The 27,962-nt window shown below is 35.8% G+C and overlaps 5 protein-coding genes and 1 long non-coding RNA gene across 9 annotated transcripts; 4 read left to right on the top strand and 2 right to left on the bottom strand.

Moving 5' to 3' along the window:
- Positions 1 to 691: 691 nt before the first annotated feature.
- Positions 692 to 5,655, top strand: LOC111995848 (U-box domain-containing protein 52). Of its 4 annotated transcripts, none has more exons than XM_065768722.1 (9): positions 692 to 1,167; positions 1,295 to 1,391; positions 1,701 to 1,822; positions 1,919 to 2,116; positions 2,331 to 2,628; positions 2,802 to 2,903; positions 3,414 to 3,842; positions 4,282 to 5,061; positions 5,295 to 5,655. In XM_065768722.1, the coding sequence occupies exons 1-9, from the start codon at positions 980 to 982 to the stop codon at positions 5,361 to 5,363; spliced, it is 2,283 nt and encodes a 760-aa protein (XP_065624794.1). In that variant the 5' UTR covers positions 692 to 979; the 3' UTR covers positions 5,364 to 5,655. The 4 variants fall into 4 exon arrangements, with proteins under 4 accessions (XP_065624794.1, XP_065624795.1, XP_065624796.1 ...); XM_065768723.1 differs by having other exon boundaries at positions 692 to 1,163; positions 1,297 to 1,391; XM_065768724.1 differs by having other exon boundaries at positions 692 to 1,163; positions 1,306 to 1,391.
- LOC136065489 (uncharacterized) lies at positions 3,201 to 4,288 on the bottom strand. Its single transcript, XR_010627131.1, has 2 exons — positions 4,210 to 4,288; positions 3,201 to 4,110 (listed from the first exon to the last, which is right to left on the bottom strand). It is a non-coding gene; the product is annotated as an uncharacterized LOC136065489 (long non-coding RNA).
- Positions 5,656 to 7,335: 1,680 nt separating the features above from the next.
- LOC111996001 (leucine-rich repeat extensin-like protein 3) lies at positions 7,336 to 7,887 on the top strand. The gene has a single exon (XM_024027947.2). It carries the CDS (start codon positions 7,336 to 7,338, stop codon positions 7,885 to 7,887), a length of 552 nt encoding a protein of 183 aa, XP_023883715.2.
- Positions 7,888 to 11,347: 3,460 nt separating this feature from the next.
- LOC112025581 (conserved oligomeric Golgi complex subunit 8) lies at positions 11,348 to 20,455 on the top strand. Its single transcript, XM_024058251.2, has 12 exons — positions 11,348 to 11,716; positions 11,800 to 11,952; positions 15,310 to 15,458; positions 16,944 to 17,021; positions 17,122 to 17,215; positions 17,315 to 17,389; positions 17,572 to 17,868; positions 18,472 to 18,539; positions 18,636 to 18,690; positions 18,858 to 18,996; positions 19,518 to 19,702; positions 19,798 to 20,455. The coding sequence occupies exons 1-12, from the start codon at positions 11,567 to 11,569 to the stop codon at positions 20,092 to 20,094; spliced, it is 1,740 nt and encodes a 579-aa protein (XP_023914019.1). The 5' UTR covers positions 11,348 to 11,566; the 3' UTR covers positions 20,095 to 20,455.
- Positions 20,456 to 21,090: 635 nt separating this feature from the next.
- LOC112025566 (uncharacterized) lies at positions 21,091 to 24,370 on the top strand (the record flags this gene model as incomplete). The annotated part of the gene is given in 8 exon segments (XM_024058234.2): positions 21,091 to 21,523; positions 21,621 to 21,682; positions 21,839 to 21,889; positions 21,983 to 22,009; positions 22,910 to 23,014; positions 23,865 to 23,972; positions 24,148 to 24,219; positions 24,320 to 24,370. Coding segments are annotated over 8 exon segments (582 nt in total), but the record flags the coding sequence as incomplete, so codon positions are not given.
- A 904-nt stretch (positions 24,371 to 25,274) lies between these two features.
- On the bottom strand, positions 25,275 to 27,476 carry LOC136061445 (uncharacterized; the record flags this gene model as incomplete). The annotated part of the gene is made up of 4 exons (XM_065768721.1): positions 25,275 to 26,195; positions 26,539 to 26,752; positions 27,049 to 27,173; positions 27,266 to 27,476. Coding segments are annotated over 4 exons (1,264 nt in total), but the record flags the coding sequence as incomplete, so codon positions are not given.
- Between the last annotated feature and the right edge of the window lie 486 nt (positions 27,477 to 27,962).

The following is a 27,962-nucleotide window of genomic DNA, read 5'->3' on the forward strand; positions in this document are numbered from 1 at the left end:
TGAATTTTTTTTTTTTTTATACAAGATAGAAATTCTATTATAACCTAATCTAAGTGTATGTGTGTAAAGCTCCCTTCTAGTGACTTGAACTTCAACTTTTACTCCCCCACATCCCACAAGCATTAATTATATCTGTGGAGTGACCATCACACCAAATATGCGTGGTGGTAAAATTTTTGATCTTGATCGGGCAAAAAGCTAGCATGCTACCATGTGTATTTAAAAAAGAAAAAAAAGTAAAGGCAGGCAAGTGCACATAGAAGTAGAACCAACAAATACAAATCTTTTGTACAACTTTTTATGTTCTATTTTATATTCCACAAATCAAAACTTACTATGTATTTATTTAATTTTTCTTATAAAAAAAAATCAAATTTATGGCAAATTGTGATTGGTAAAACATGAAATGAAACACAAAAAGTGATACAAATAATTTATATTGAGAACGAACCATACCTATCTCATTTTTTTCTCTCTCTCTCTCTCCAAAAGTTAAAGTTAAATCCCTAACATATGGTCATAAATTAATTAAGGAACTGACTAGTCGGTTTTTAATTAAAGATTGGCCAGTTGTTCATTTGGTCAAATTGGCTAAATCAAGCGAATGGCTGAGAGTTACATGTAAAGAATTAGTTAGTAACTTCCGTTTTCCTATTGGTCTCACCTACACCATGCACCTTCATTCACAAAGTCACAAAAACAACAACAGCAACAGCGACAAAGAACTAAGCCTAAGCCTCAAACCAGCTGCTGCATCTTTCTCCCTTTCTTTCTTTTTTTTTCTTCTTCTTCTTCTTCTTCTTCTTCTTCTAATTCTTAGATAGCAGCACTGGTTTTGAGGCTGTGGCCATTGGTGATGGTGGTTCTAACCTTTCATTGTTGTATCAACACTCCTATAACATCAACAACAACATCGTCATCATAGCAACATTATTAATATCTCCAAAAGTATTTGTACTCTTGCACAAAATTAATAATAATGGCTCCAAACTATTCTGCCAACGATAGTCATAGTACTCCACCCATCAAGTCCACCGCGGTGGCCATTGATAAGGATAAGAACAGCCCTTATGCAGTCAGATGGGCTATTGATCATCTTATGATTATTAGCAACCCCTTAATCACCCTAATCCATGTTAGGCCCAAAACCAACCACCTTAATCGTAGGTACTCTCTCTCTTTATTTCATTATTATTTGGCATATATATTGCCATGCAGATATTATAGCATGCATATGTCTATATGTATCATTTTGTTTTTGTTTTTGTTCTGATTTTGGTTTTTGTTTTTTGAGAGTTTATGCAGAGGGCGCCAATGATGCTAATAACTCAGCCGAATCTGAAAACAACAGTCTCTTCATCCCATACCGCGGATATTGTGCTCGTAAAGGGGTACGTACGTAGTTGCATTTATTTGATTATCCAAGTGACAAACAAGCCAGGCAAATTTATGTGAAATTATTCTGTGCACCTGGTGTATTACATTCTCTCTCATGCATGTAAGAATAATTTCTCAACAATTTAGCCATATACAGTAGTAGTATGTTTGTGAAAGATGTCATTATTTGGGGGTGATAAAAAAGGTTGCATTATGCAGATTAAAAGATGGCCCATTTCAAAACTATCTATGTATATGAGTATAAATTGGGAGGCCGGTCCATGTAATTAAACTGACATCAGATATAAAATTCTGAACTTCAGGTTCAATTGAAAGAGGTTGTCCTTGAGGAATATGATGCTCCAAAAGCAATTTTGGATTACATCCACAAGAACTTCATCAACAGTATTGTTGTTGGTGCATCAACGAGAAGTGCTCTCGCAAGGTCTCTCTCACACAAATATTTAAATTGTTAAGAAATAGTGAATTTAATCATTTAACTGTTGTTCTAAAACTATGCTATCTGTCTGGGTTCATACAGAAAGTTCAAAGGTTATGATGTACCAGGCAGCTTAATGAAATCTGCACCAAATTTCTGTTCTGTTTATGTAATTTCAAAAGGGAAAATATTGTCAGCTAGGACAGCACTAAGGCCCATGGCAAATACTGCTACCCCACCAAAACAATTCTCATCAGGAGGACTTCCACCAACACCTGAACAAAATGGAGAAGAAACCAGGTATGTACCCAAAATGTTAGATATTAGTCCATCAATCCACGTGGATGTGATCGTAGTTCTTTAAGTTCAACACCTAAGAAACTAATATAACAATTGTAACTTAAGACATCAAAAACGAATAATGGTGGTCTTGTTATATTCAGTTTCCAAGTTTGCCTGTAAACATCCATTCTTTTATTTATTTTCTTACATATTGTTTCTTGGCAAAACACAGATCTGTAAGGGGATGGAGAAGTGCAGGACCAGGTTATGAGAGATTTTACTTGGAAAAGAGCAGTGATGCGTCGAGGACATCACGCGAGCGAAGCAGGAATAGTCCAAAGAATCTCTCATTGGAGAATATCGAGATTACCAACCGTGGGGCAAGGTCTTCATTTGGCCAAGATTCTGTCAGGGATGAAAGTGATCTTTCAGGGGTGCTGATGTTCGGATCAGTGGATATCTCAGGCCAAAATTTAGATTTCAGCATTGCAGCAAGTTCTCCCAAGGAACAATCCACCAAACATTCTGCAGTAAGTGCAGATTGGTATTGAATATTGAATGCTAGTAATTAAGAAGGGTCTAAAATTTTGAACACTTTGTAGTCTGTTACCACACAGTAATAATTCTATATCCTATTCCTAACATTAAGAAGTGGTCTCATTATCGTCAAGTAATCTAACTATGAGCTGCTGGTTTATTACAGCGAGATATAGAAGCTGAGATGAAAAAATTGAAGCTTGAACTAAAGCAAACCATGGACATGTACAGCTCAGCTTGCAGAGAAGCAATCTCAGCCAAAAAGAAGGTGACTTTAATTTTTCTTACAACAATTGGGGGAGGGGATTTGAACCAAGTTCTTCCCATGTTGGAGACTGGGCAATGCTACTGAGGCACAAGGTTCTTGGAGAATGTGACCTTATATTGTCACACAAAAAATTCAAATGACCTGCCTTATTTGCTAGCACTCTTCAATGAGCTGTCCTTCGAATTAACTTTGTTTCAAAAGAAAACACTGCATTTAAATTTTTAGCAATATGATCCTTAAAAATTAGTTTTCTTAACTTGCCACTGTATCTCAATCTTATATTGACACATTCCAATTACAAGCCAGCCAACCAAAAATAAAAAATAAAAATCCAATTTGTTAGTCCACTGTAGCATACTAGATACCATAGGTTTCTGAGGTTCATTGATAAATGATTATAGCTCAGGCAGTAATCATTACCATTTATTAGAAAGGAGAAAAAGAAATAGGCACAGTAGACAAAAATCCTAGCCTAGAAACAATTAAAATAATTTTGTCAATGGCTGTCAGGCTAAAGAGCTTCATCAGTGGAAGGTGGAGGAGGCTCGGAAGTTTGAAGAAGCCAAGAATGCTGAAGAAGCAGCTCTTGCTGTTGCAGAAATGGAGAAGGCTAAGTGCAAAGCTGCCATTGAAGCAGCAGAGGCAGCGCAGAGGCTAGCTGAGAAGGAATCACAGAGAAGAAAACTGGCAGAGATAAAGGCCAGGCGAGAGGCAGAAGAGAAAAATCGAGCATTGTCTGCATTGGCACAGAATGATATCCGGTATAGAAAATACACCATAGATGAGATTGAAGCAGCAACTGACAAGTTCTCTGAATCAATGAAAATTGGTGAAGGTGGATATGGACCTGTATATAAAGGCAAACTTGATCACACCCCAGTTGCCATCAAAGTTTTGAGACCTGATGCTGCCCAAGGGAGGAAGCAATTCCAACAAGAGGCATGATATTCACACTCTCTTTCTTTAAAAAAAGAAAAAAGAAAAAAAGATTAGGAATCTTATATGGAGCATGTTTTTGCATAAATTAAGTAAATTGTTAAGGAGCATCAGATCATGGTCACAGGTAGCAATCAACAGATGTTACAGATCAGTATTTTTTTTTTCTTTTATTGTGATTATGCAGTGTACCAGCTCAACTAATAATGTGTCATACATATTTCGCTTCAGTCCCTGTGAACTTGGGCATCCTCTACACCATTTATGAAGTCTGGATATGATAAATCATTCAAAAAAGAAAGATAATTGGATGAATCTGAGTGCCATAACTAATAAAACAAGATAACTTAAAAAGTTTTAATCACCATACCTAGTGCCTACTATCATTTTGATGGTTCTCATGATCTCAACTCTTAATGTAGATTGTCTACAACATATGCAGGTTGAGGTCCTTAGCTGCATTAGACATCCTAACATGGTCCTCCTCCTTGGTGCCTGCCCTGAGTATGGATGCTTGATTTATGAGTACATGAATAATGGCAGCTTAGAAGATAGGCTGTTTAGAAGAGGTCACACCACTCCAATTTCCTGGAGGAGAAGATTCAAAATAGCCGCTGAGATTGCAACTGCTCTTCTATTCCTTCACCAAGCAAAGCCAGAACCCCTAGTGCACCGGGACCTAAAACCAGCAAACATCCTCTTAGACCGCAATTTTGTGAGCAAAATTAGTGATGTTGGCCTAGCACGTCTAGTCCCACCTTCTGTGGCTAATAGTGTCACACAATATCACATGACTTCAGCTGCAGGGACTTTTTGTTACATAGATCCTGAGTATCAACAAACAGGCATGTTGACAACTAAATCAGATATATACTCATTTGGGATAATGCTACTCCAAATTATCACAGCCAAGCCCCCTATGGGTCTTGCACACCATGTTCAAAAGGCCATTGAAAAAGGTACATTTGAAGAGCTGCTTGACCCCACAGTGCCAGACTGGCCTGTTGATGATGCTCTAGAATTTGCTAAATTGGCACTAAAGTGTGCAGAGCTAAGGAAAAAGGACAGGCCAGATCTTGCAGCTATTATATTGCCAGAGCTCAACCGGTTAAGAGACCTTGGAAGGAACTGTGAAATATACAGCAGTAATAGTAGTCAGAATCACAGCCATTTGCCACGTCATCCCACAACAATTTCACATTCAAGGACAACTGCAAATCAGGTTTTTGACTTTGTCATAACAGACACTAGATGCACTTTCAAATTCAAGCACAAGATCATTAACTTTGATATTTCAGCTCAAACATAAAAAACCACCAACTTTTTTAGGAGAAGTTATTGAATCATTTAACTTGTTATTATATTTCACCATTCCTCCTCAATGTTGGGCCTCAAAATTCATTATTTTGAAATATGTTTGTTTTTTCTCACACTGTTCTAAATATCATTTACTAGGAGCCAATGTTAGACCAGTTATGGGGCATGGAACATAGATTTCAAACAAAAGAAGATGGCAGCAGGTGAAATTGAAGACCACTGGATTCAAAGAACCGCTAGCCATAAAGCTGCTTGCATTGGAAGAAACAAGTGGTTTGTATATGTTAAAGGACTGATTTTGGACAAGTAAGTACTCAGGTTTGTTGTAAGAAAAAAATGGGCAAAGAAATGTACATATTCAAGCTTCTTTCAGTGCTTGGAAAATGTCACTTCTGAAAGCTGTATTGGGAAAGTTCCATTAGTTTCTGTTATGTTGGCAACATCATACATAGTGATTCTGTTAATAACAATTCAATGATTTTCAAAACGTGGAAAGTGCCTTTGTTCTTTTCTTGAGATGTTTTATCCATGAAGTAAAAGTTGGTAAGCTAATAGCACGGTCACAATGATACATAGCCTCATTTGACATGGATCTGTATTCTTTCCTGACTTCGTATCCATTAAAACAAGTGCTGCTTTGATATCCTCTTCAATTTGACACACCCTAATCAGGTTTCCTCTATGGCTGTATGATACAGTTGTGTACTTGAGATATGTTCAACACCATCAGGGACTAATACTACTACATAAATGGTTGCTGCCTCTTCAAATAAATGATTAAAGGCACAATTTCCTGACAGTTTAAACTTTTTGAACAAGCGAAAATTTATCAGATCAGTGATAATTTATCAGGTTAAACAAAATGAAAATGTTATTTGCACATTATCCCAAGAAGGTATTGTCTTTAGCAATGGAAACATTCAAAATAGTGGGGTGGTCAAGATTATCGTCTAAGACTCCTCAAGTCATCCAAGGTGGTGCACCACTCGATTCTTATATGGCATGTCTACTTTATGGATAATTCTAAAATCAAATAAGAATTTCCTCGAACCTGCAATGGAAGAGGACATACAGAAGTCCCCCTTGCAAAGAAAAGTATAAATAAAGAAGAAGCATAGTGTGCTACCGTGAAAAGAGAATTGATCCACACAATGATGGATTATGTTTGGAGAAAGGCATAAGAAAAAGAGAGAATTAGATTGTCAAAGAAGCTTTGCTTAGGATTCCCTCCCCATGAAAATGAAAGAATACAATATTACATGCTTCAAACTCCAAGGAGATAATAAAGTAATAATGACTTGTATTTGACAGTGTCCTATAAACGTGATTACACACCGTTTTATGGGTCCCTCAATTATTCATCATACGCTTCACATCTAAATATCACTTTCAAGTTTCAAATGGTTCATAAAGTAATAAGCAATACGACGAATTATTATCACAATAATTATACATTAGAGGTCTTCAGGTGGGACATATTATCGCAAAATCAGCTGAAGACTTATGTTGGGCCCCAGATGGTCAATCTTTCTTGCTTTGTCCATTTACACAAATAAATTACCAGCCACCACCGAAAGAGAAAAAATGTACTGTAAACCATCTCAATTCAAACAAACTAGAATTATCTGCCTATTTAAAGGCCACCAGTTCAGACTTTCCTATTCTGAACACGAACACTCTTTGTGCATTCCAAGATTAATTCTAAGAAGTCAAGGCCAATATTAGCCTTTTTTTACATGTTTTAAGGATATTGGGTGTCCAAAATATAGCCCTTTGAGAAATATTAAATCAGATTGTCTTTTTCTTGTTTCTTTTGATCTTTTGGATATGTTTTGTGTATCATACCACCTTTTTTTCTACTACCCCCCAAAAAGAGAGAGGGAAAGAGAGGAGAGAGACAAAGTAAATAGAACACTTGAGAAACCAAATACAAAAAGGGTATTAGGAAATGTCCTCCTTAACAGAAATACACACCAATTCATCATTAAAGAAGAAGCCTCTAAATTTAACTTTTTAAAAGAGTCATCCACACACATGTATAGGTTAAAGTAACCTATCTAGTATTTGTCAAAAAATAAAAAAAATTTAACCTATCTAGTACTAGTTGGCCTCATTTGGTTCCGTCCCAAAAAAGTCCCAGAGCACATTAAGTATGACAAGTTTCATTCCCAAAGACACAATGCCTTATGCCAATCCAATTCAGATGGGTCACTGCAACCACTTGGCTTCTATGAGAAACAAATGGTGTTCTTGGTTCTGCAGGATATGGATCATGGGGCTACTAATGTTTGCGAATGTAACATCTGAGGATCAAATTGGAGCTCCCTCATCCGGTTCACTATGTATCAGTGATTGTGCCACATGTCCTGTCATATGTTCACCACCACCTCCTCTGCTAGAGTCATTTCCACCACCATCACCTCCGGTGCACCACTCACCACCCAAGTACTACTACTCCAACCCTCCTCCACCACCATCACTGCCATCATCACCACCAGCGTCGCCGCCAAAGTCTTCCTCGTACCCTTCATGGGGAACTCCTCCACCTCCCTTCAAGTACTACAACAATATGCCTCCTTCAGGTAGGATGCCACCTATGGCAGGACCCAATGATTACCCCTATCCTTACTACTACTTTTATGCCTCCAAGGCAGCTTCTTCCCTTCCACTTGATGCTTCTTTTTACTTTATGTTACTATTTTTCTTTCATTGTGTCTTTTATTTTTGGTGAGTGTACTAGCAAGGTCCCAAGTTGTTCAATGGGAAAATCTAGCTGATAAATTTGAAGGAACCATTTGTACTTATGTTTATTTGCTCCTCTTGTTATATTTAGAGATAAACTTATCTTTTTTTTTTTTTTTGGAATGATTTAAGAACACCAGCGTCGCCGCCAAAGTCTTCCTCGTACCCTTCATGGGGAACTCCTCCACCTCCCTTCAAGTACTACAACAATATGCCTCCTTCAGGTAGGATGCCACCTATGGCAGGACCCAATGATTACCCCTATCCTTACTACTACTTTTATGCCTCCAAGGCAGCTTCTTCCCTTCCACTTGATGCTCCTTTTTACTTTATGTTACTATTTTTCTTTCATTGTGTCTTTTATTTTTGGTGAGTGTAGTAGCAAGGTCCCAAGTTGTTCAATGGGAAAATCTAGCTGATAAATTTGAAGGAACCATTTGTACTTATGTTTATTTGCTTCCTTTTGTTATATTTAGAGATAAACTTCTCTTTTTTTCTTTTTTTTTGGAATGATTTAAGATGTATTTATTTGATTTGTATAGTGTGTTTGTTATGAGAAAATAAAGTACAAGCATGCATATTATACATGGCAGTTTTGTTTAGCAACCAATCATGGAGACGAATTTATGGTTCTTATGATGGATGTATTGCCTGACCAAGAACTTAACTTTGATGGCAATCAGAGTATACCGATAATTTTTCTTTAGATTTTACTCAAAACCAAATAAGATATATTCTTCGATCAAGAATTAATTAAATTTTCCCGCAATTTCCTGGAATTGAACTTGAACATCCATGTAATCATGTATAAGTGGTGAAAAAGCCAGTGCAGCTGGTGTTTCTTGACTTTCTTCTATTTGATATCCAAAAGTGAGTCATTTTACAGGTTGGAAGAAGAAAAAAAGTCACTTTAGTCTAGTAGCAACTATTAGTCAATTTCCTTTGGGGTGCCTATGCAGGGCAATGATGACATGATCCCTTATAAACATGATTTGTTGAAGAGAAAGTTAAATTCTTAGTGGGGCTGGTCCACAAGATAAGATTTTTTTTTTTTTTTTATAATTTTATTATCAGAGAAGATAAGTATAAGCAGATTTTTGGAATTAACCCAAAATCAAACTACTACCATCAAAAGCCGCTAAAATTGCGGTTTGGTCGTTCATCACCATTGGTTTTTCCAATTTCTCATGCATCAATGGTTACACCTGCTGTGAGGCCCAATTAATTGCTTTTGCTTCCGCTTGGATAGGGACGTTGGTTAAGTGCAAGAGTATATAAAAGAATGTTGATTTCCTTATCCAATGGGTTGCCAACTGGCGGGGTGGAGTTGGATCATAGGTGCCCTCCCCTTCCCATTTCCTCTTTAGGGTGAAAGCAGGACAAATTGGGTTTGGAAATGACAACCATCACTTTTGGAAATGATATAAAAGATTAAATCATAGGGTTTTCTCTCTAGTTTTCTTTGGAGAGCTGGAGGTGAAAGAAGGGGCTTGTTATAGCACAAAGGCTGCCTTTGGGCAAACATTCTCTCCGTGCAAGCGGTAGAAACCATTTTTTCCTAGAAGAACACATGGACGAGATCACAAACAGATGCGCTGGACTCAAGTTATCGTTGAAAGAAGAGGCTGAGGTAGAGATCAACGTACCATTGACTGAGGATGGCCCAGTCCTCATTGGGAAATTCTGCACAAAACGACGAGTAAACTTAGAGTCAGTAGCTAGAGTGTTGAAATCAGTGTGGAAATTTTTTTTTTTTTTTTTTTTTTTTTTTTAATTTTATTATCAGAGAAGATAAGTATAAGCAGATTTTTGGAAGGACAAGGATTTCCTACAAACATGGTTATAGGAGTTGCTGCATAAAAGAACATGTGGCAAGAGAGTAAATTGACACATATGCATAAATCATGTGCAAGGCACATGACTTGTTTGTGGTTTAATTATCTGTTAACTTAACGTAGTCTCTTAAAAAAAAAAAAAAAAAACTTAACGTAGCTCTCTATCCCTCTCCTCTGTGTGTCAAACGGCTTAAGAAAAATCAAAATCAAAATCTTCTCTCTTCAAAACCCATCAGATATTACCCCAGCCACATGAACCCTTTAAAAAAAGCCCTTCTCGCCACATGCTCTTGCCACTGATCCCACCTATTGCTCTCTCTCTCTCTCTCTTATTTTCTTGTTCGGTTTTTGGGAAAGCCAGCATTTGGTTGGTTAGTTTGGGTTGGCTATTCCTCGATTCAAACCTCAACAATCATCTCTCTCTGCACATGACTTGGAGATTGTTTAAACTTTAAAACCATGAACTACCTGTATTGTCTCTAAATTAATCAAAATTTCCCCTTTTGTTTCTCTGTACTATTCACAGAGAAAGAAGCCAAACTGTTTAGATCTGTGAATCATATAGTAAATTTTAAAAATCAGAGAAAAATATAGTGAAAATCTCTTACTTTTTTGTGTTCCTTCTCTTAGATTTGTCTGGGTCTTGTGTTCATTCCTATTCAAACTCAAATACTTATATTAGACTCCTAAAACAACTCAAATTCGTTTCCAACAAAATTTAGTTTAAATATCGTATAAAGGAGGAGGAAGAGATAGAGATTGAGAGAGAGTCTGGTGGGTTTTTAAGAGAGATAATGAGATAAGATGATTTTGATTTTGTTTGCCTAATCTCCTTTTGCCTTTTGACAGAGAGGGAGAGAGAAACGTTAACAGAGAATTAAACCCCAAACAAGTCATGTGCCTTGCACATGATCTATGAATATGTGTCACTTCAGTCTTTTGTCACCTGTCCTTTTATGCAGAAACTCCTACAACCATGTTTGCAGGAAATCTTTATCCTAAATAAAATATGTACATATACATTTAGGTTGGGACAAGCAAAAGCTATTTTTGTCCCATCACCTCTTTAAAGTGGAGAGATCTACTGGTAGAATGATTGTTTACTCAACAGAAATATTAGGTTGTCGTTTACTCATTTGTTCTATTAAGTAAATTAATTTGTTAATAGTTAAATAACATACTTTTTTTATATAGAAACAATCACATATTTGAAAAAGAGAAAATGGGGGTTTTAATACAAAAACACATTACAGGCTCTACGTAAAAGCTATTAAGGTTAAATTACATAAAAGCTATTAAGGTTAAATGACGAACTCTATTGTGCATCTTATGTGTTTTTCTGTTAGAACTCCTTTCTCTCATTTGTGAATATGTTTGTTTCTATATATTAAAAAAAAGAAAAAGAAAACAAACTATTAACTTTCTACCATGAATACTGTAATTTGAGATTAATTTGTAAAGTTCATTCCCAACATTAAAATCAATCCATAAATTAAACTTGTCCTTTGCAATGTACATCCTAAAAAAAAACACTAATGTACAAAATTTTGTAGTTTAGAATAAAGCTATAAATTTTACTCAAGAAAATTGAAGTGGCAACAAAAAGGAAAGCCAAAGAAAATTGATTATAAAATGATAAAGTAAAAGTAGGCGAAACCAACGGTGAAGATGAGATGATGACGTTGATCTGAAAAGTGAAAACCGTTGAATCCATTGGGACCCACTCCCAACAGAAGAAGTAGCTTGGATTGGCGCTTACAACTCTCACCTCACTGGATCCAAATCCAGATCCGATTCTCAGAGCTCATCGATCGGAGCAGATCTTCTTTGGAAATGGACTCGGAAAATGCAGCAGAGGAAACGACGCCGTCGTCGCTGTCGAGCCTCATCTCTCTCGCCTTCGCTTCCTCCTCCTCCTCCTCCTCCGCTCAACAACCTTACTTCTCCGAGCTCCTCTCCTTCAATCTCGATCGCCTCCAAAAGGTTTTGGTTTTCTCTCTCTCTCTCTCTCTCTTTCTATGCTTTTGTTTTCTTGTGTGAGTAAATTTTGATACATAAACTTGTAGGAGCCGGAGCTTCTTCGAGTCGATGCGGAGCGGATCCGGAGGCAAATGCAAGAGGTGGCTGTTGGAAGCTACCGAGCATTCATTGCCGCATCCGGTGCATTGTCTACTATTGGAGAACAAGTTTCTGCTATCGATAACTATCTTGAATCTTTGGTATTCATTCTTCTTTTTTATTTTCTTGTTTTAGATGCCTTACTACTGTATTGAATTTTGCTGCTTCGGTTTTGTTCTTAATGTAGATTTATGGTAAATTTTGATTTAGATTTGAATCTAAAGTAGGAATTATATATATGGTTTCTGATCTATTCTGGTTAGGGTTTATGATTAAAATAGAAGAACAATGTGTAAAAGCCCAAATCCTGGACCAATCGACCAACCAAAGTTTTCAATTGATCTAAGGAGCTCTCCATTTCTTCAAAAGTAAGTCTATTTTGCTCCTTCCGGCAAGCCAACACCATGTTCCACATCTCTGAGCCATGTTTGCCAAACCAATTTCTCCTTCTAAATAGCAAAGAAGCAACATTCCTTGGCATAACCCAATGAATCCCAAACATCTGAAAAACATCACCCCACAAAGCATAAGCAATGTCACAATGGTTAAAAAGGTGAGCAGCTGTTTCCCCTTGACTACGGCACATACAACACCAATTAACCAATGATAAACCCCCTCCTTGTGAGGTTAAACCTTCACAGAACAAATGCCTTGATGGAGAAAGGATATGGTACTTGTTAGTAAATCAGAGTTGTTGTTGGTAATACAAAAGTGACAGAACCAATTGAAGAAATAGAGTACATGGTGCTATTGTAGCTGTAAGGTTAAGAAGGGACATGAATCTTAGTTTAGAATTTAGGTGGAAAACTTCAGTTTAGTTATCCATCTATCCATCTATAAATGATTTTATAAAGGGTAAAGCTGAAAGTTATCAATTTAGACACCAAATATTATGACTTAGTCAATTTGAAGCTAACTAGAGAAATTAAGTCCAATTGTTCAAGTTATTAACCAATTGACATGAGCACGGATAGATAAGCACAAAAACAATCCCAATCACAAAAATCAAGCACCCACAAGAACATTGAAGTGAAGGAGAGAAGAACCCGAGAATCGGGAAAAAAAAAAAACTCTTCGGGGCCTCTAGCACCAAAAGATCCACTTATCAAAAGAATAGTTGTAGTACATTACATATCACTTGCAAAACCCTCCAAGCTGAGTAATGACTATGTACTCAAGCCTCCAGCTCCTGCTAGCAACTGATTCCTCGAATCCTTTCTTCTTGATGGTCTCTGGATCACGGGATTGCTCCAATGATTCCCCAACACCAATCTAGGCTATGAGCTTTGAAGCTTTCAATGTGAGTTATGGTTTGAATATCCTCTCATAGAATTTGGCAATTTGAGAGGGAGAAGGTAGAGAGAAGAGAAGGGTTTTAGCTCTAGCATTTATGTGTTTGCTCTAGCTCTTCAAGTGGAATTGGATGATGAAATTTGTGGGAAATAAGGGTTAATAGTGAGGGTAAAAGGCTGGAAAAATGGAGAAATTTTTAACAGAATTCTCTCAGGTTCTGGCATTTTTGCATGACTGAGAGAGAGGCAAAGGGGCGAAATCTCTGATCTAACTGAATTTCCAAATCTGGATTCACTTCTTCTTTTGCCCAACGCTTCCAATTTTGTATGAGCGAGATTCTACAGATGTGAACTTCAGTTTTCTACACTCACATTTCACATACCCATACAAATTTAAACTCACAACAGTACATGAACATAAAGAAATTACAAATTCAAATTACATCCAATTTGTCATGTAATTAGCCAACCACTAAAGGATCCTAANTTCAATGTGAGTTATGGTTTGAATATCCTCTCATAGAATTTGGCAATTTGAGAGGGAGAAGGTAGAGAGAAGAGAAGGGTTTTAGCTCTAGCATTTATGTGTTTGCTCTAGCTCTTCAAGTGGAATTGGATGATGAAATTTGTGGGAAATAAGGGTTAATAGTGAGGGTAAAAGGCTGGAAAAATGGAGAAATTTTTAACAGAATTCTCTCAGGTTCTGGCATTTTTGCATGACTGAGAGAGAGGCAAAGGGGCGAAATCTCTGATCTAACTGAATTTCCAAATCTGGATTCACTTCTTCTTTTGCCCAACGCTTCCAATTTTGTATGAGCGAGATTCTACAGATGTGAACTTCAGTTTTCTACACTCACATTTCACATACCCATACAAATTTAAACTCACAACAGTACATGAACATAAAGAAATTACAAATTCAAATTACATCCAATTTGTCATGTAATTAGCCAACCACTAAAGATCCTAACAGTTACTTGAGTGTTGCAGCTTAGGTTCTCCAATTAAATTCGACCATGTGGTTGCATTGAGTAATGGATCCCATGATTGTATATATTGTCATTGGAAAAAGATAATGTTGTTTGTGTTGCATTGATCAACACAACTATTTGATTGAATCTAATTAGGTATTTGATTGAATCTAATTAGGGTATCTAAGGTACAACACCTAAGGAATTGTTCCTAAATTTTACCTTTGTATGAATAAGTACTTTTGTATTAGTTATGATGTGAACATAATGTATTTTTTCTTCTCGGTTAGGCTTGTTTGTTGTGGAAATCTCTAAGACAAACAATGCAAGAATACACTAAAGTTGTTCATGTTGCCAATGAGCTTTAACCTTTAAACCTACTTGGTTTTTCCATTATAAGAATAGGGTGGAGGGTGAGGTTTCGGATTCAAGACACATTAGGTGCATGTGTAGATTATCAATAAAAGAAATAAATAAAATTGAAGTTGGTCATTTGGACGATTTTAATAATTCTAAGGCTATGTTCATTACACAAAAATGCAAGAATAATTAATTTTTGAAACATCATGAAAATTTGAATTTTTTGGAGGGTAAATTCCCCATCTTACAATGCCTATGAATATACCAATTATCATGAAACACAAGGATTTTAACTCTCAAATTTTAGGTAGGAAATGACAGTTCTCCCATATCTTGTATTTGTAAGTAATACTAATGTGAGAGTTAAATTCAACTTTTCATTGAAAAAATAACCACATATAATTAAATTTAAAAAACAATTCTTTATATTTCATCCAAAAACATGTTTATCGACATTCATGTGTATTTTTCTCATTTAAAAATTATCCATAATGGTCAAATTATTAATTCTCTTAACTGATTATGTACAAGATTTAAACAATCAAATCTTATATATATATATATATATATTTATTTTTAAATAGTTTTTCTAAAATATGATGTTAATTAAAATTTTAAGCATATTAAAAAAATATTAATTTCAATAACTCTCACTTATCTCCCCAAAGAAGAAGAAGAAGAAAAACTGTTGAGCACTCTAGTTTTTATGAGATTAAACTCTCAATTAACAATAACTCTTGAGATTTGAATTTCTTAGCAACCAAACAGACCTTAAATAATTGTGAAGTATTTGATGACAAAAGGTATACTGATATGTAATTTTCCTCCTTTGCAGATAAATGAGACCCCAAATTTGACGTCTGGTGGCACTGAATTTTTAGAAGCTGCAGAAGAGATTTTAGAGAAGAGGAAGATGAACCAAACATTGCTTGCAAATCACAGTATAGTGCTTGACTTGCTTGAAATTCCCCAGCTTATGGACACGTATGTGTTTCAGTAAATTTGAAGGTCACTTGTTAAAATTGAATCACTAATCCATGACTAAGAGGTCTCATATGGTGTATGCCAAGTATGAAATTTGAATTTATTTCCTGAAACTCCTCATGCATTCTTGATTGAAAATATTATGAAGATTGATTCATTTTGTTGTTTAGAGAAGTTATCCTTCCATTATATGTGTAACAAGTTGATAACCTGCACTTGGTTTTCTTTAACTCTAGCAATCAGATAGTTGCCTTGCCTTGGGGTTTATACAGTTCATTTGTCAAAGCAGGGAGAAAATTTTGTCTTTGTCTTTCTAGTGTTGAATCAACCACATTTATTTATTGCATGTTTGATATGTTTTTGGTGTTAAACATTTAATGTTATATCTACAGCCCTTAAACTATTTTAGGTGATTGATGTATGAATGATGATGGGGAACTAGACAATGGTGTTTTTTTTTTTTTTTTTTCCTCGAAGTAACTGAGAGATAATGAAATGCTTAAGTAGGAGAAATAATATTAAGAATCAACTGATGTAATGTCATGTTTATATGCATTTACAAGATTTTTTTTGGGGGCCCGCTGGTTGGGGGGGGGGGGGGAGCTGTAAATTGCCCTCTATTTGTGCTAGTTGGAATAGGAGGATCTTTGAGAGGCCTAGTTGCAGACTGAGGATCTGGAAAGTAGAGTTATTCTATTGATTTTGTGTTTACTTAAAAAAATTTGGGAGGATATTTATTGTTGACCTTTGTGGGTGTCTATTATGAGTTGTTTATGGAAAGTGGCATGATGATATTTTTTTTTCTAAAAACTGGTATGTTACACATGAACAAAGTGAGTTCTGAAACTATGACCTTAATCTTTTCATCCCTTGCTCCTGGTGCCATTTGAACCAAAGCGCTTGGCAAGTGGCATGATGACTGATCAGTTATAAATGATGTCCTTGCTTCCCCTTGCCTCTTTCTTCTTTCTAGCAATTCTATGTCTTTGTGATTTTCTGATGCAATTCTTTACCTTTATGGAGAAAGAAAAATCATTTGGTAATATTTTTGAAAAGTAATTAGCATTTTTGTTAAATGTTAAGAATTTACTCACCAACAATGGATTGTTGGCTTTCATTATTCATGCAATTATTGTTCCTTTTGTTAGACAGGTTTATAATTTAGAATACTATATTTTGTTACTTATCAAAAAAGTTTAGTATACTATATTATTCAGAAATCAGGACTACAAATATTACAATTTGAATGCCATACTATCATCATCCTTTCTGCAGATTATTTTGACTTGAAAGATCATATTTGTAAATAGTGAATTGCTTTTCCTAAGAAAGCAGGATAATGGTTATTTCATATGAAGTAACATTTTAATGGCATTGTTTTTGTTGGTAGGCGGGCATAATTATTGTAAGACCTGTCTTCTTAGTGCAGCTATTCTTCTCATATGGTATCTACTACAAAGCTTGTTGACTCTCCTCTTTATGCAGTTGTGTAAGGAATGGAAATTATGATGAAGCTCTTGACTTAGAAGCATTTGTTTGTAAACTTTCAACTATGCACCCCAAGTGAGTTATATCTTTTTTGTTCTTCTCACTAGCTAGTATTTGTTTTGGCTGTTAACATTGTGGAAGGCCGCTTGCTGAGGCTCTGACCTTTATCTTTAAGGTTACCTGTTATTCAAGCACTGGCTGCAGAAGTCAGGCAGACAACCCAGTCTCTTCTTTATCAGCTTCTCCAGAAACTTCGCTCAAATATTCAGGTATTCAGTGGCATAGTTCTGTTGGATCATTTACATTGATGCTACTTGATTCATTTAAAAAATTATATGTTTTTGTGGATGTATCCTTGTGTATTGCAGTTACCAGAATGCCTTCGTATTATTGGATATCTACGTCGAATAGGAGTGTTTAGTGAGTATGAGATGCGTTTGCAGGTATTTGTGAATGCTTTTCATGCGTAATTTATAATTGTGTTAAATGTGATGCTAAAAACTTGATATTCAACACTGGTTGCTGATAGTGCTGCTGGTTTAATGAACTTAAGTGGCTTTTGTTCTTTTTATAGTTGATAGTTCTATGTTTGAATCTGACCAAGATTATTTTTCAAGCGTTACAGTTTTTGAGGTGTCGAGAGGCTTGGCTTACTGGACTTCTTGAGGATCTGGACCAGAGAAATCCTTATGAGTACTTAAAAGGAATGATAAACTGTCATAGGATGCATCTTTTTGATGTAGTTAACCAGTATCGAGCTATATTTGCTGATGATACATCAGGAAGTGAAGAAAACTATGATGGTGGGCTTATTTTTAGTTGGGCTATGCATCAGATTGCCTCACATCTTAAAACTCTTAAAGTAATGCTCCCAAAGATAACTGAAGGCGGATCTCTCTCAAATATCTTGGATCAATGCATGGTGAGCATCTTCCATTTAGAATTCAATGCTTGCTTGGCTTGTGCATTTATTCATAGCTTTTGATAGAAAGGATAAACTATATCTTGAAATGAGCCACATCATATTTTTGTGATGGCATGACTACCAATTTGGATGGAGGATTACATTACTTACAATGAAGAATTTTAGTGATAAAATTGAAAAATTTTAAATTGTAGGGGCCAAATTAGAATTTACTCTATTTGTCAAGGACCAAAAGTACAGTCTAGCTTGTTAGGAAGATATCCCTAGAGCTCTTTTTATTTTCCTGGCTAAATGATAGAATAACTCCACCCCCCTCAAATCCCCACCCATAACATGTCAAACTACATACCTTCATTAGGCTATAAGGTCACTCCTGGAATGTATTCATACAAAATATCATTGTTTGTGCAGTTAATGACTTGAGGAGGAATGTTATCTTTCACTTTTAACTTTTCCTTCCCTTAGATAAGTATCCATTTTATTTTTGCATATGGCAATAATCATAGTCTGTAATTCAATGTTTTTCTGTTTTGCATGGACATATTTTCATGAATCAGGACTATCCAGAATTTGTTGACTGTTCTTTTGTGCTATTGACAGTACTGTGCTATGGGGCTTGGTTGGGTTGGGCTAGATTTTCGGGGCCTGCTTCCATCGCTTTTTGAAGAGTAATATTCTGTTTTATATATTCATTTATCTCTGCCATAATAATCCTTCCATTTTTTTGGTATCTTATATTAAAATTGAGTTTGGTCACTTTATAGGGCAGTTCTCAACTTATTCTCAAAAAATATGAGTACAGCAGTTGAAAATTTTCAGGTAAATTGACCAGAGGTGAAGTTTAATATTTATTTCTGATTTTAGCAAGATATTTTAATATATGTTCCTTATGAATAAGAGGCACGTTTGGCTGGTAATTTCACTTTGTACCAGCCTAATGCCTTATATTTGGTGTTATGTAACTTGATGTTGTAGCTCTACTCTAGGTGGTCCTGGATTCACATCGTTGGGTCCCACTGCCAGCAGTTGGCTTTTCAGCAAATAGTGTTGGTGATGATAGTCAGGAGGATGTCACTCCGCCATCTTATCTGATGGAACATCCGCCTCTTGCTGTGTTCATCAATGGTAAGTTCAATATATGCTTCTTAGCTGGGTGCCATTTTAGAACTGATTGTTCTTCACCCTCCCTTGATGATTTTCTTCCTGTGAACCTTGGTGGTTGTAATATGCCTACACTAAATTATCAGTTGGTGGCTTCATATGATGTGGAATTGTTCAGATTAAAGGGTTTCCTCCCCCTGGGCGCATGGTGGGGATCTGGGAAGATTTGATAGTAAAAATTTGCAAATAGTTACATAGACAACTCTTAACTCTCATCATCACATTTAATGATGACCTTTTTTTCAGTCTGATGGCTGAATTCCTGTCTGGGAATTGACTCTTCCCATTTGTTCTTTGTAATGTCTAGAGTTTTGCTATTTACCCACAGCTATTGATCGGAAGTCCTCTAATGGTTTTTGGTTTAGACTGAATGGTCGCTATTGATTACTATTTTATAATATAATAACACATGATATTTTAGAATATTTTTTCTTTGTTCATTTCTTATCCTCTTTGGCATTCATCTCACTTTCTGGTGGTTGTAGGTGTATCTGCAGCAATGAACGAGCTACGTCCTTGTGCCCCTATAAGTTTGAAACATTTACTTGCTCAAGAATTAATTAAGGGGTTGCGGACGGTTTCTGACTCTTTGTTGAGGTACAATACAACTAGGATGCTCAGAGAAAGTGAGTCTGGTCTTTTCCTCGCTCTTTGCCGGGCATTTATTGAGGTGCTATTCTTACTCATTGAGCTGATTGCAACTGCAATGTGTCTATTAATCATATTGACAGCTTCCTTTAATATTATGAACCCTCTCCTTCATAGGTTGCTTACCCACATTGTGCTACATGCTTTGGCCGTTGTTACCCTGGTGGAGCTGCTCTTATTATGGATGCAAAGAGCTTATATGATGGAATTGGTTGCCTTCTGACAGTCTCTCCCTCAAGAGATCTTATCAAACCAGCCAATACTGCAGAAGCAAAGAGCATATCGGAAAATGGTGACTTGCCAGTGGTCGAAAATGGACTTATGCCTGGTGTTGAACAAACCGAGGGCACTGATGCTGATGAAAAGGAGAAGAGTCCTACTTTGCAAACCGATGAAAGGCACAGTGATGAGTGAAAGCACCTCAACGAGCTTAAATTTTTCAGCTTTCCGTACCTTAAAACAAAAGGAGAGAAGAGTAGAATAAAACTGGGTCTTATCAGTAGCTTGTAATTATTTCTGTTCGAAGATAGATCAATTTTTTTAAGAAGTCAAAACCAAGATGTATATTAGAAGAGGAATAGACTATCTCAGAGAGTCATTTGAGCGTAGATCAGCAAAAATAGTTAGAAAACTTCATCCTGTGTCTTTTATAGTACACATTTTTTTTTAATTCTTTTTTTTTAATTCTCTTACATTTCATTCCATACAATGAAAGGCTATTATTTTTGAACTCTGATTATATGCTTTATACATAAGATGAACATCGGTTTCTTTACTCTTTCCTTTTTTAATAGTCAATTTTAGTTTTTGAAGGTGTGATTGGGATGTCTGTCACTTTCTCATAGATTCACAATTTTTTTTTCCACCGCTTATAGTCAGCCACATCATAGAGTTGTAAAAATAGGTGTGGAATTGGTTGTGAATTGTAATCTTAGAATTTTTCTTTTGAAGGTGAGGCCCTCCGAGTCCCACAACCATATCAGAACCACAAGAAATAATTCCATGCACCAAGAGAGCCACATTAAGAGTGTTCAGTGGCTCTCCCACCCAATAAAAAACATATCGCTTACTCACTTAATTTCTCACCTTATTGAGTTGTTAATTTATGGTAGGGGTAACATCACTTTCATATTGGATCACCACTAACACTTAATTTATTTTACATCAATCACAACACATTAATTGGGCGTGAAATTAGATGTCCCTAAACTTGATAAAAAAAATGCTAGGTGTTTTAATTTGATAGCTTGATCATAGTCACATAACAAATAGAAATAAAATAGAGCACATAGCTTTGGAGGGGGAGGAAGGGGGGAGTTGGATATTAGTTTTATAAGTTACTAGTCAGCACCGGCCACCAAACCGCCAACACCAACTGCCTAGTCCACTAGACCAAAGACCTAGCCACCAAATAGGAAAGAGAACCATTGTGTGTTTTTGTAAAATATTTTATCAAAATTTCAAAAGGCAAAACGTTAAACAATATAAAGGATTTTACGATCAACGAAAAACATTTTCTTGGTTAACCAAAATTTACGATGAAATAAACACTATAAAATGCTAAAAATGTTTTTCCGTAAAACATTTTACTGGGAAACAAACGGAGCGTTAATTCCTCACGTGACTAACCGATGGGTCGAACTAGCGACGTGAGAAAAAAAAAAGTATAGTCTAGAGCAGCGCAGTGACGAACAAACAAAACCCTTAGCTGTGTCTGGTCTGGGCTTTGAAAGAAAGATGGCGAGTGATGTGCAAGAAGGCGAGGAGCAAGAGCAACAACAGGCACCCCAGAGGATCCAGATATTCCCTACCCCTACCAATGCTATCACCCCTTTTTGGAGAGGTTTCTCTCTCTCTCTCATTTTATAGAGAGATTGTTTGTTTGTAAGTATATTTCTTATTGAATATTATGTGTTTTATATATGAATCTTCTGTGGCAGAGAAATATGAAAGAGAAGCTAAGAAATATTGGGACATCTTTTACAAACGCCATCAAGATAGAGTAATTCCTATTCTATATCTACTCATTTCTCTGCTTATTCAAATGCTATTTGCTTGCTTTTTTAATTTCTATCACTATAAATAGTACTACCATTAATCATCTTCACCCATATAATTTGATGCCCACTATTTTTTTTTTTTTTTTTTCTTTCTTCAGTTTTTCAAAGATAGGCACTACTTGGACAAGGAGTGGGGCCACTATTTCTCTGTCAGTATTGGTTTTTTGTTCCTTTTTATATTTGGAAATTTCTTCAATGATTTAAGATGTATAAATCTTCTATGGATTTTTTTGGTTTTTCAGGGATCAGGAAAAAAAGTGCTTTTGGAGGTAAATTACATTGACACAGACTCCCTCTCTCTCTTGCAAAACCAGCCTAACTTTTTCTTGATAAAAATTATGTATAATTCCTTGGGTGTTGTAACTTTGAATTCAACAATGTGGCTTTATTTATCATTGTTGAATATAATGGTTATTGGAAAAGGTTGCAAGAGTCATATAGCTTAGTGGCATTGCCTAGTCTTCTGTATGACAAGAACTAGGGCTCGAATTCTGCCCTCCCCCACTTGTTATAGCAATTGAATTATCCAAAACAAGTCATTGGAAAAGATATCATAGTATTGTTTTTACTGCATTAGTCAATGCGACCGTGTGTATGAATTCAATTGGAGAACCTAAGTTAAAGCGTCTAAGGAATTGTATCTAAGTTTCGCCGTTGAAGTTTGTACTTTAGTTTTATGTCACCTTATTTTATCTTTGTACAATGCTGCATCTTTGACTGAAATTTTGATTAATTGAGTTGGATGGAAATAGAGATGTTTGAGACATTGCACATCTTTTGGGAAGTGCCTATGTTGTTAGGGGAATTGTTGCGTCAAAATGTTTTGTCTTACAGGTTGAGTTTGAAGTAGTTTAGCTTGTTTAATTACTTTTTGTACCTATGGTTTCAATCAACTGAACTATTTCTCATTCTTTTCCTTCTTATTTATTTCCACTACAATGAATGCATGCTTTTTTTTCCCCATCTCTTCCATTACTTTTACTGATATGGGTTAGAACTTATCAAATTTATCATGGCTATTCTAATTCTCATAGTATTACTCTTTTTTTTTTTTTTTTTTAATAATATTGTGGGGGAAGTGGTATGGCTCATTTTCCTATTAGAAGCACCTTAACTGCTCTTAAGAGGTTACTATATTTTGGGTTATTAATGTTTGTTGTTGTTAGCAGGTTGGCTGCGGAGCTGGAAATACTATCTTTCCCCTGCTTGCTACATATCCAGATGTTTTTGTTTATGCATGTGATTTCTCACCACGTGCTGTTAACTTGGTTAAGGTTTGATTTTATTTTTTTGCTCTTGCTAAATCATTGTTGAATATTTATGACTGGACACTTGTGAGAACTTGGTTCGTAATCTATCGTGCATAGATAACTTGAATCTGGAATAATTATGGTCGAGTAGTGGAGTTGTTGAAGTTTACCAAAAAGCCCATAATATTGGTGAAAAACTCTAAAATTAATATTGGAGGGAGAGGGAGACTAAGCCTTCAATCTTACTATTAAGCTCTAAATTCTAATGGTAATGAAATTGGGCTGAATGTTCCATTGTCTGATAATTTGAAGTTTTCTCCTGTTTGATTGCTTCTTTATATTCTACCAACAAACTTAATGACATGCTACCTGTATATGCTTCAGAAAAGCTACAACTGGTATGTTGACCAGTTTAATAATGAGTCAAAACTTTGGTGGAAATATGTTTTCTTTTGACCTTTCATTGTACCATGAAGATTTTGCATAAATGTGAAGAGATATGTTAAGTTTGGGCTCTAATCATTGTAAAAGATGTGCTATACATCATGAGTTCAATTCATTGTTTTCACCTTGTACACTTGGCCTTGAATGGCTGGCTTTATTATTTTTGGCATGGGGGAATCTTATGACTTCTTAAATTTCCACCAATCTTAGAATTTATTGAAAACTGGGGGTAAGACTACCTATTAATCACCTCTCAGACCCCACAGAAGTGGGTGTTTTGTGCATTGGGTACTTTGGGTGGTGACATACATCAATTTTGTTGTTTTATGTGCTTTATCATTTGTAGCTTTAGGAGTCATTTTGTCCAATTGTAAAACATATAGTTTAAGCAGGTATATTTGGCTGAGTGTATTCATTTTGCTTATTGCAGATGCACAGGGACTTCAAAGAATCCCAAGTTAGTGCATTTGTTTGTGATTTGACTGTTGATGATCTGATCAAGGAGATTCCACCATCTTCAATTGATATTGTGACCATGGTATTTAAATGGAAGTTAGAATCTATCAGTTTACATGCTTACTGGACATCTGTTCATTCATGTTCATTGATAAACAATTGCATTTCTACCTAATTTATAATTGAACAATATGTTCTTGTGATTAAGTTTCACTTTGGTGTTTGTTATCCTGTCAACTAGCTGACTTGTTAAGCAGATTTTTGTGTTATCTGCAGTCTCCCCAGAGAAGATGCCTCTAGCATTGCAGAACATTAGAAAAATTCTGAAGGTACGATATCAGCATACTTACAATTGTGAAACATATTAATTTTATTGACTTTGGTGTAATTAACTCTATGAAATTTGAAATTCCAATTTGTACTTTTCAGCCAAATGGTTGTGTGCTGTTTCGTGATTATGCTATTGGTGACCTTGCTCAGGTTGATCCTCTCTCTCTCTCTGTGAAATTTTTTGCTAAGATTGATAAAACTCTGTAAATCTCTGCCAAAGAACTTGAATATCACCCCCCCCCCCCCCCCAGAAAGGGTGAGACTACCTCAAGGGAGTCCCTACCTTCATTAGAAAATAAGAAAATTAGACGACAACTTGATTGTTCTTCCATCCATGACAATGATGATGACATGGCACAATTTATGCATTACTTGCCTCATTCTCAATGGCCACATGACTCATTACTATTGGATGAACTCAATTGCAAGGCATGTGATTAAAGAATATACTTGTGCTACATGTGCACTTACCCTAAGTAACTTCCAACTAAATCTAAGCCTAACCAACTACTAGGATGTGTGCTCAATTAGTTTTCCACTTGCGTTAATTACAACTCTAATTCAATCCCAAAATTGATTGTTGGATGTCTTTCATGTGTTGGACTTGGCTAGGTATGAATTGGAATGCATTTTAGGCAAGCAGAGGTTAGCGTGCCAATTTGAGGGGTTGAAGTCCAAATTGGAGACCTCTGTGCCAATCGGCACTTGGATTTACTGCCATAGTTTTTGCTTCCTTTTGGTTATCTTGACTTTGTCTTGAGTTCTTAACAACATACCACCTCACTAATTGTGAAAAAAAATTATGAAAATTGTTGTATCCTTAAATTTATTGCTTCTAAAATATTAAAAATTGAGACACATATTTATGATCCTTTTCAGATTTCATGAATGTATTTATCCTGTTTTAGTTTGACTCATTTAATAGTCAAATCTAAATCTGATTTTAAACTTTAATATATATATATATATATAAACTTTATTTAGAGCCAGGTGGGTTTGAGTTCAAATCTTTTCAAGAAAGTGCAATAAAACAGTTAGTGAGAAACAATCATAATACTGATGAAAAAGATAAAATAGAAAAATTACCCATTCAATAATTACTAAACTTCAAATATTACTTCACTTTTAACTACAATTCTGCTTTCGTAGTCTGCATACTCTCTTACAAGCAAAAATGTCACTCATCTGAAGCTTTTTCCTTCTCATTATACTAATTGATAACGATGAAAATTGCTATAAAATCAGAAGCCCGACAATGACTTCACTCTATTTGAAAGTACATAATATTCAGGGCAGTACTTGGAATACAATCCTTGAAAGCATTCTCTGAGAACCAAGAATTGATAATGCTTTTAGATTGATTACTTGGAGTTCCTGCATGCCACTTATCGACTAGCCTAAAACCAAATTTGGATGCAGCTGACAGTATAGATGGTTCATCTACTCTGCGAAATACATGGCAAAGGATTAATGCTGGTGCCCAATCCACTGTAATGCCTCCTTTCGATGAAATCATTTCTTTTGCAGTTGCAAACAAGGGCAAAATAGCTTCGGGAATATAAGTCACATCTGTGCCTACAATGACATCAAAACCTCTATTATTTATTTCCTTGATGGCTTCTATGTGGTCTCTGTTTCCCCATTGTAGTCTCTTTGTGATCAATTTGTCAAGGAATGGTGGCTTAATATTTGAATTGACATTTCGGGACAGTAGGTCAAGAGCATTTGTATCTCCATCAGTGGCAACTACTAGGTCAGCAGATACAACAGCAGCCATAGAGCAGATGCCTCCACAGCCACACCCCAACTCTAAGACCGTTTTCCCTGCAACAATAGTAGGATTTCCTGCTAGTACAGAAGCCATCAAACGAGCTGATTCCCACAGCATCAAGCCAGTTGATTTGCAGGTGTGTTGATACTCCTTGGACAGTACTTCAATCTTGTAGTTAGATTCTCCAAGGTTGACCACAACAGTCTAAAAAGAAAAACCAAGAAAAAGTGAGTAACAATGCTCTTTCTAATTAAATGACCAGTACTAAAAGATCAGTTCAGCACCCCAAAAGGCAAAAATTAGTAAAACAAAAACATGTTTGACTTCTGCCAATTCAAATTTTTTTTTTTTTATAAGCTTATTCAAATATCTATATCTTTCCTGTTCAAATAACAATGAAATCTACCATTGAAGTAACCAACAAAACAAGTTACATATGCAGAGTATTGAATTTTTAACAGCCTAAGCATAGGTGAGAAATTGTTGCAATAGTCTAGGAAGATTTAGGTACAACTAGAAAGATAAAAGGAAAAAGGTAAAAATTTACCTCATTATCATTGGAAGGTGAAATCCCAAACATATCAACTGCCACACCCTCTGACATGTCAACATCAAAATTATTCACAACCTCCGTCAATGTATTCTCCCTGACTTTAGGCTCAATATACTCTTCACCAGGCAAGTCTATCTTAACTGAAGCTTCCATACTGGAAGAAGAGCTTGCATCATCTGAATGGCGGAAAACAGCTTGGATCCAACGCCTAGAATCATGACAAACAAAACATACATTCATCAAAGAGATGATCTTTTAATACAATTTAAACAAAGTGGCCGGCACCAAAAAATAAAAATAAAATTGCCAAGAGCAAAGTTTTTTCTTATTAAATTGTTGAGCTAATGACTTGACAAAACAATTCAATTTAGAGCCTTAAATAGACAGATTACTAAATTCACATTAACGCGATATCTATTATGCTATCATATAAGTAAAAGGAAAAACTTAAATGTAAAAATATAAAATAAAAAACTGCAATGGAAATTTAAGACAATCACCTACCGATTCATCACCAACTCCCTTGAGCGGTTCTCTACTTGTTTGCAGCACAAACCAAGTTCTTCAACATGAAATCCATTTTCTTCAAATAGACTTGTCAAGAACTCATTAGAAAAATAGAAAGCTCGCTGAAAAGAGAAATAATAACAATAAAGTTTTACATAAATAAGTGGCTAACTCAAGAAACTAGACACGTCATATAAACAAGACTGGAACTTACAGTGCCATCACCCCTGACATAAAAGTTTTCACTAATCTTTTGATCCTTGCAAGTAAACCTCTCCTGCAAACATAGTATAAAAAAATATAGAAAAACTCTATATAAAGACAACAAGTAACCAATATAAGATTCGCATAACTTAAACAAATTTTTGGAGGGTTTGGCGGGGGGGGGGGGGGGTGGGGTGGTTGGGGAGGTGATTTGCCACAAACTAAATGAGATATTTTATTTTATTTTTTATAGATGAATTAAATAAGAATTTTAGTTTTGTGATCCACCCTGTTTTAGGTTGAACAATCAAAATTATGTTTGACGGAACAGGGATGCTCATATTGTATTAAAAGATATTATGGCTGCTCATATTCTTCAAGAGGAGAGCATTAAATCACCCAGGATACACCAACCACTTCATCTCAAGCAAGCACATTGAAGGATGGGAATATTCGGTAGAAGATAGTGAAACCTTACCTTCACCAATGATATGGAAAATAATTGCTGAGGGGTGAGGACACGGGTGACGGGTTTAGACCCATGCAGGAGTCAAGTTTCATCAACTATCAAAAGAGGCAATTAGACACCCCCCCCCCCCCCTCTCGTTTCTCTTTTCCTTTTTTACCATAACCATGTACAACTTATTAAAGAATCACCTTTTCCAAACACTAAACCTCAGCCATTTCAAGAGTTTTTTTTTGGAAGA

Source organism: Quercus suber, unplaced genomic scaffold (genome assembly GCF_002906115.3).
Source record: "Quercus suber isolate HL8 unplaced genomic scaffold, Cork oak 2.0 scaffold_990, whole genome shotgun sequence".
Lineage (NCBI taxonomy): Eukaryota > Viridiplantae > Streptophyta > Magnoliopsida > Fagales > Fagaceae > Quercus > Quercus suber.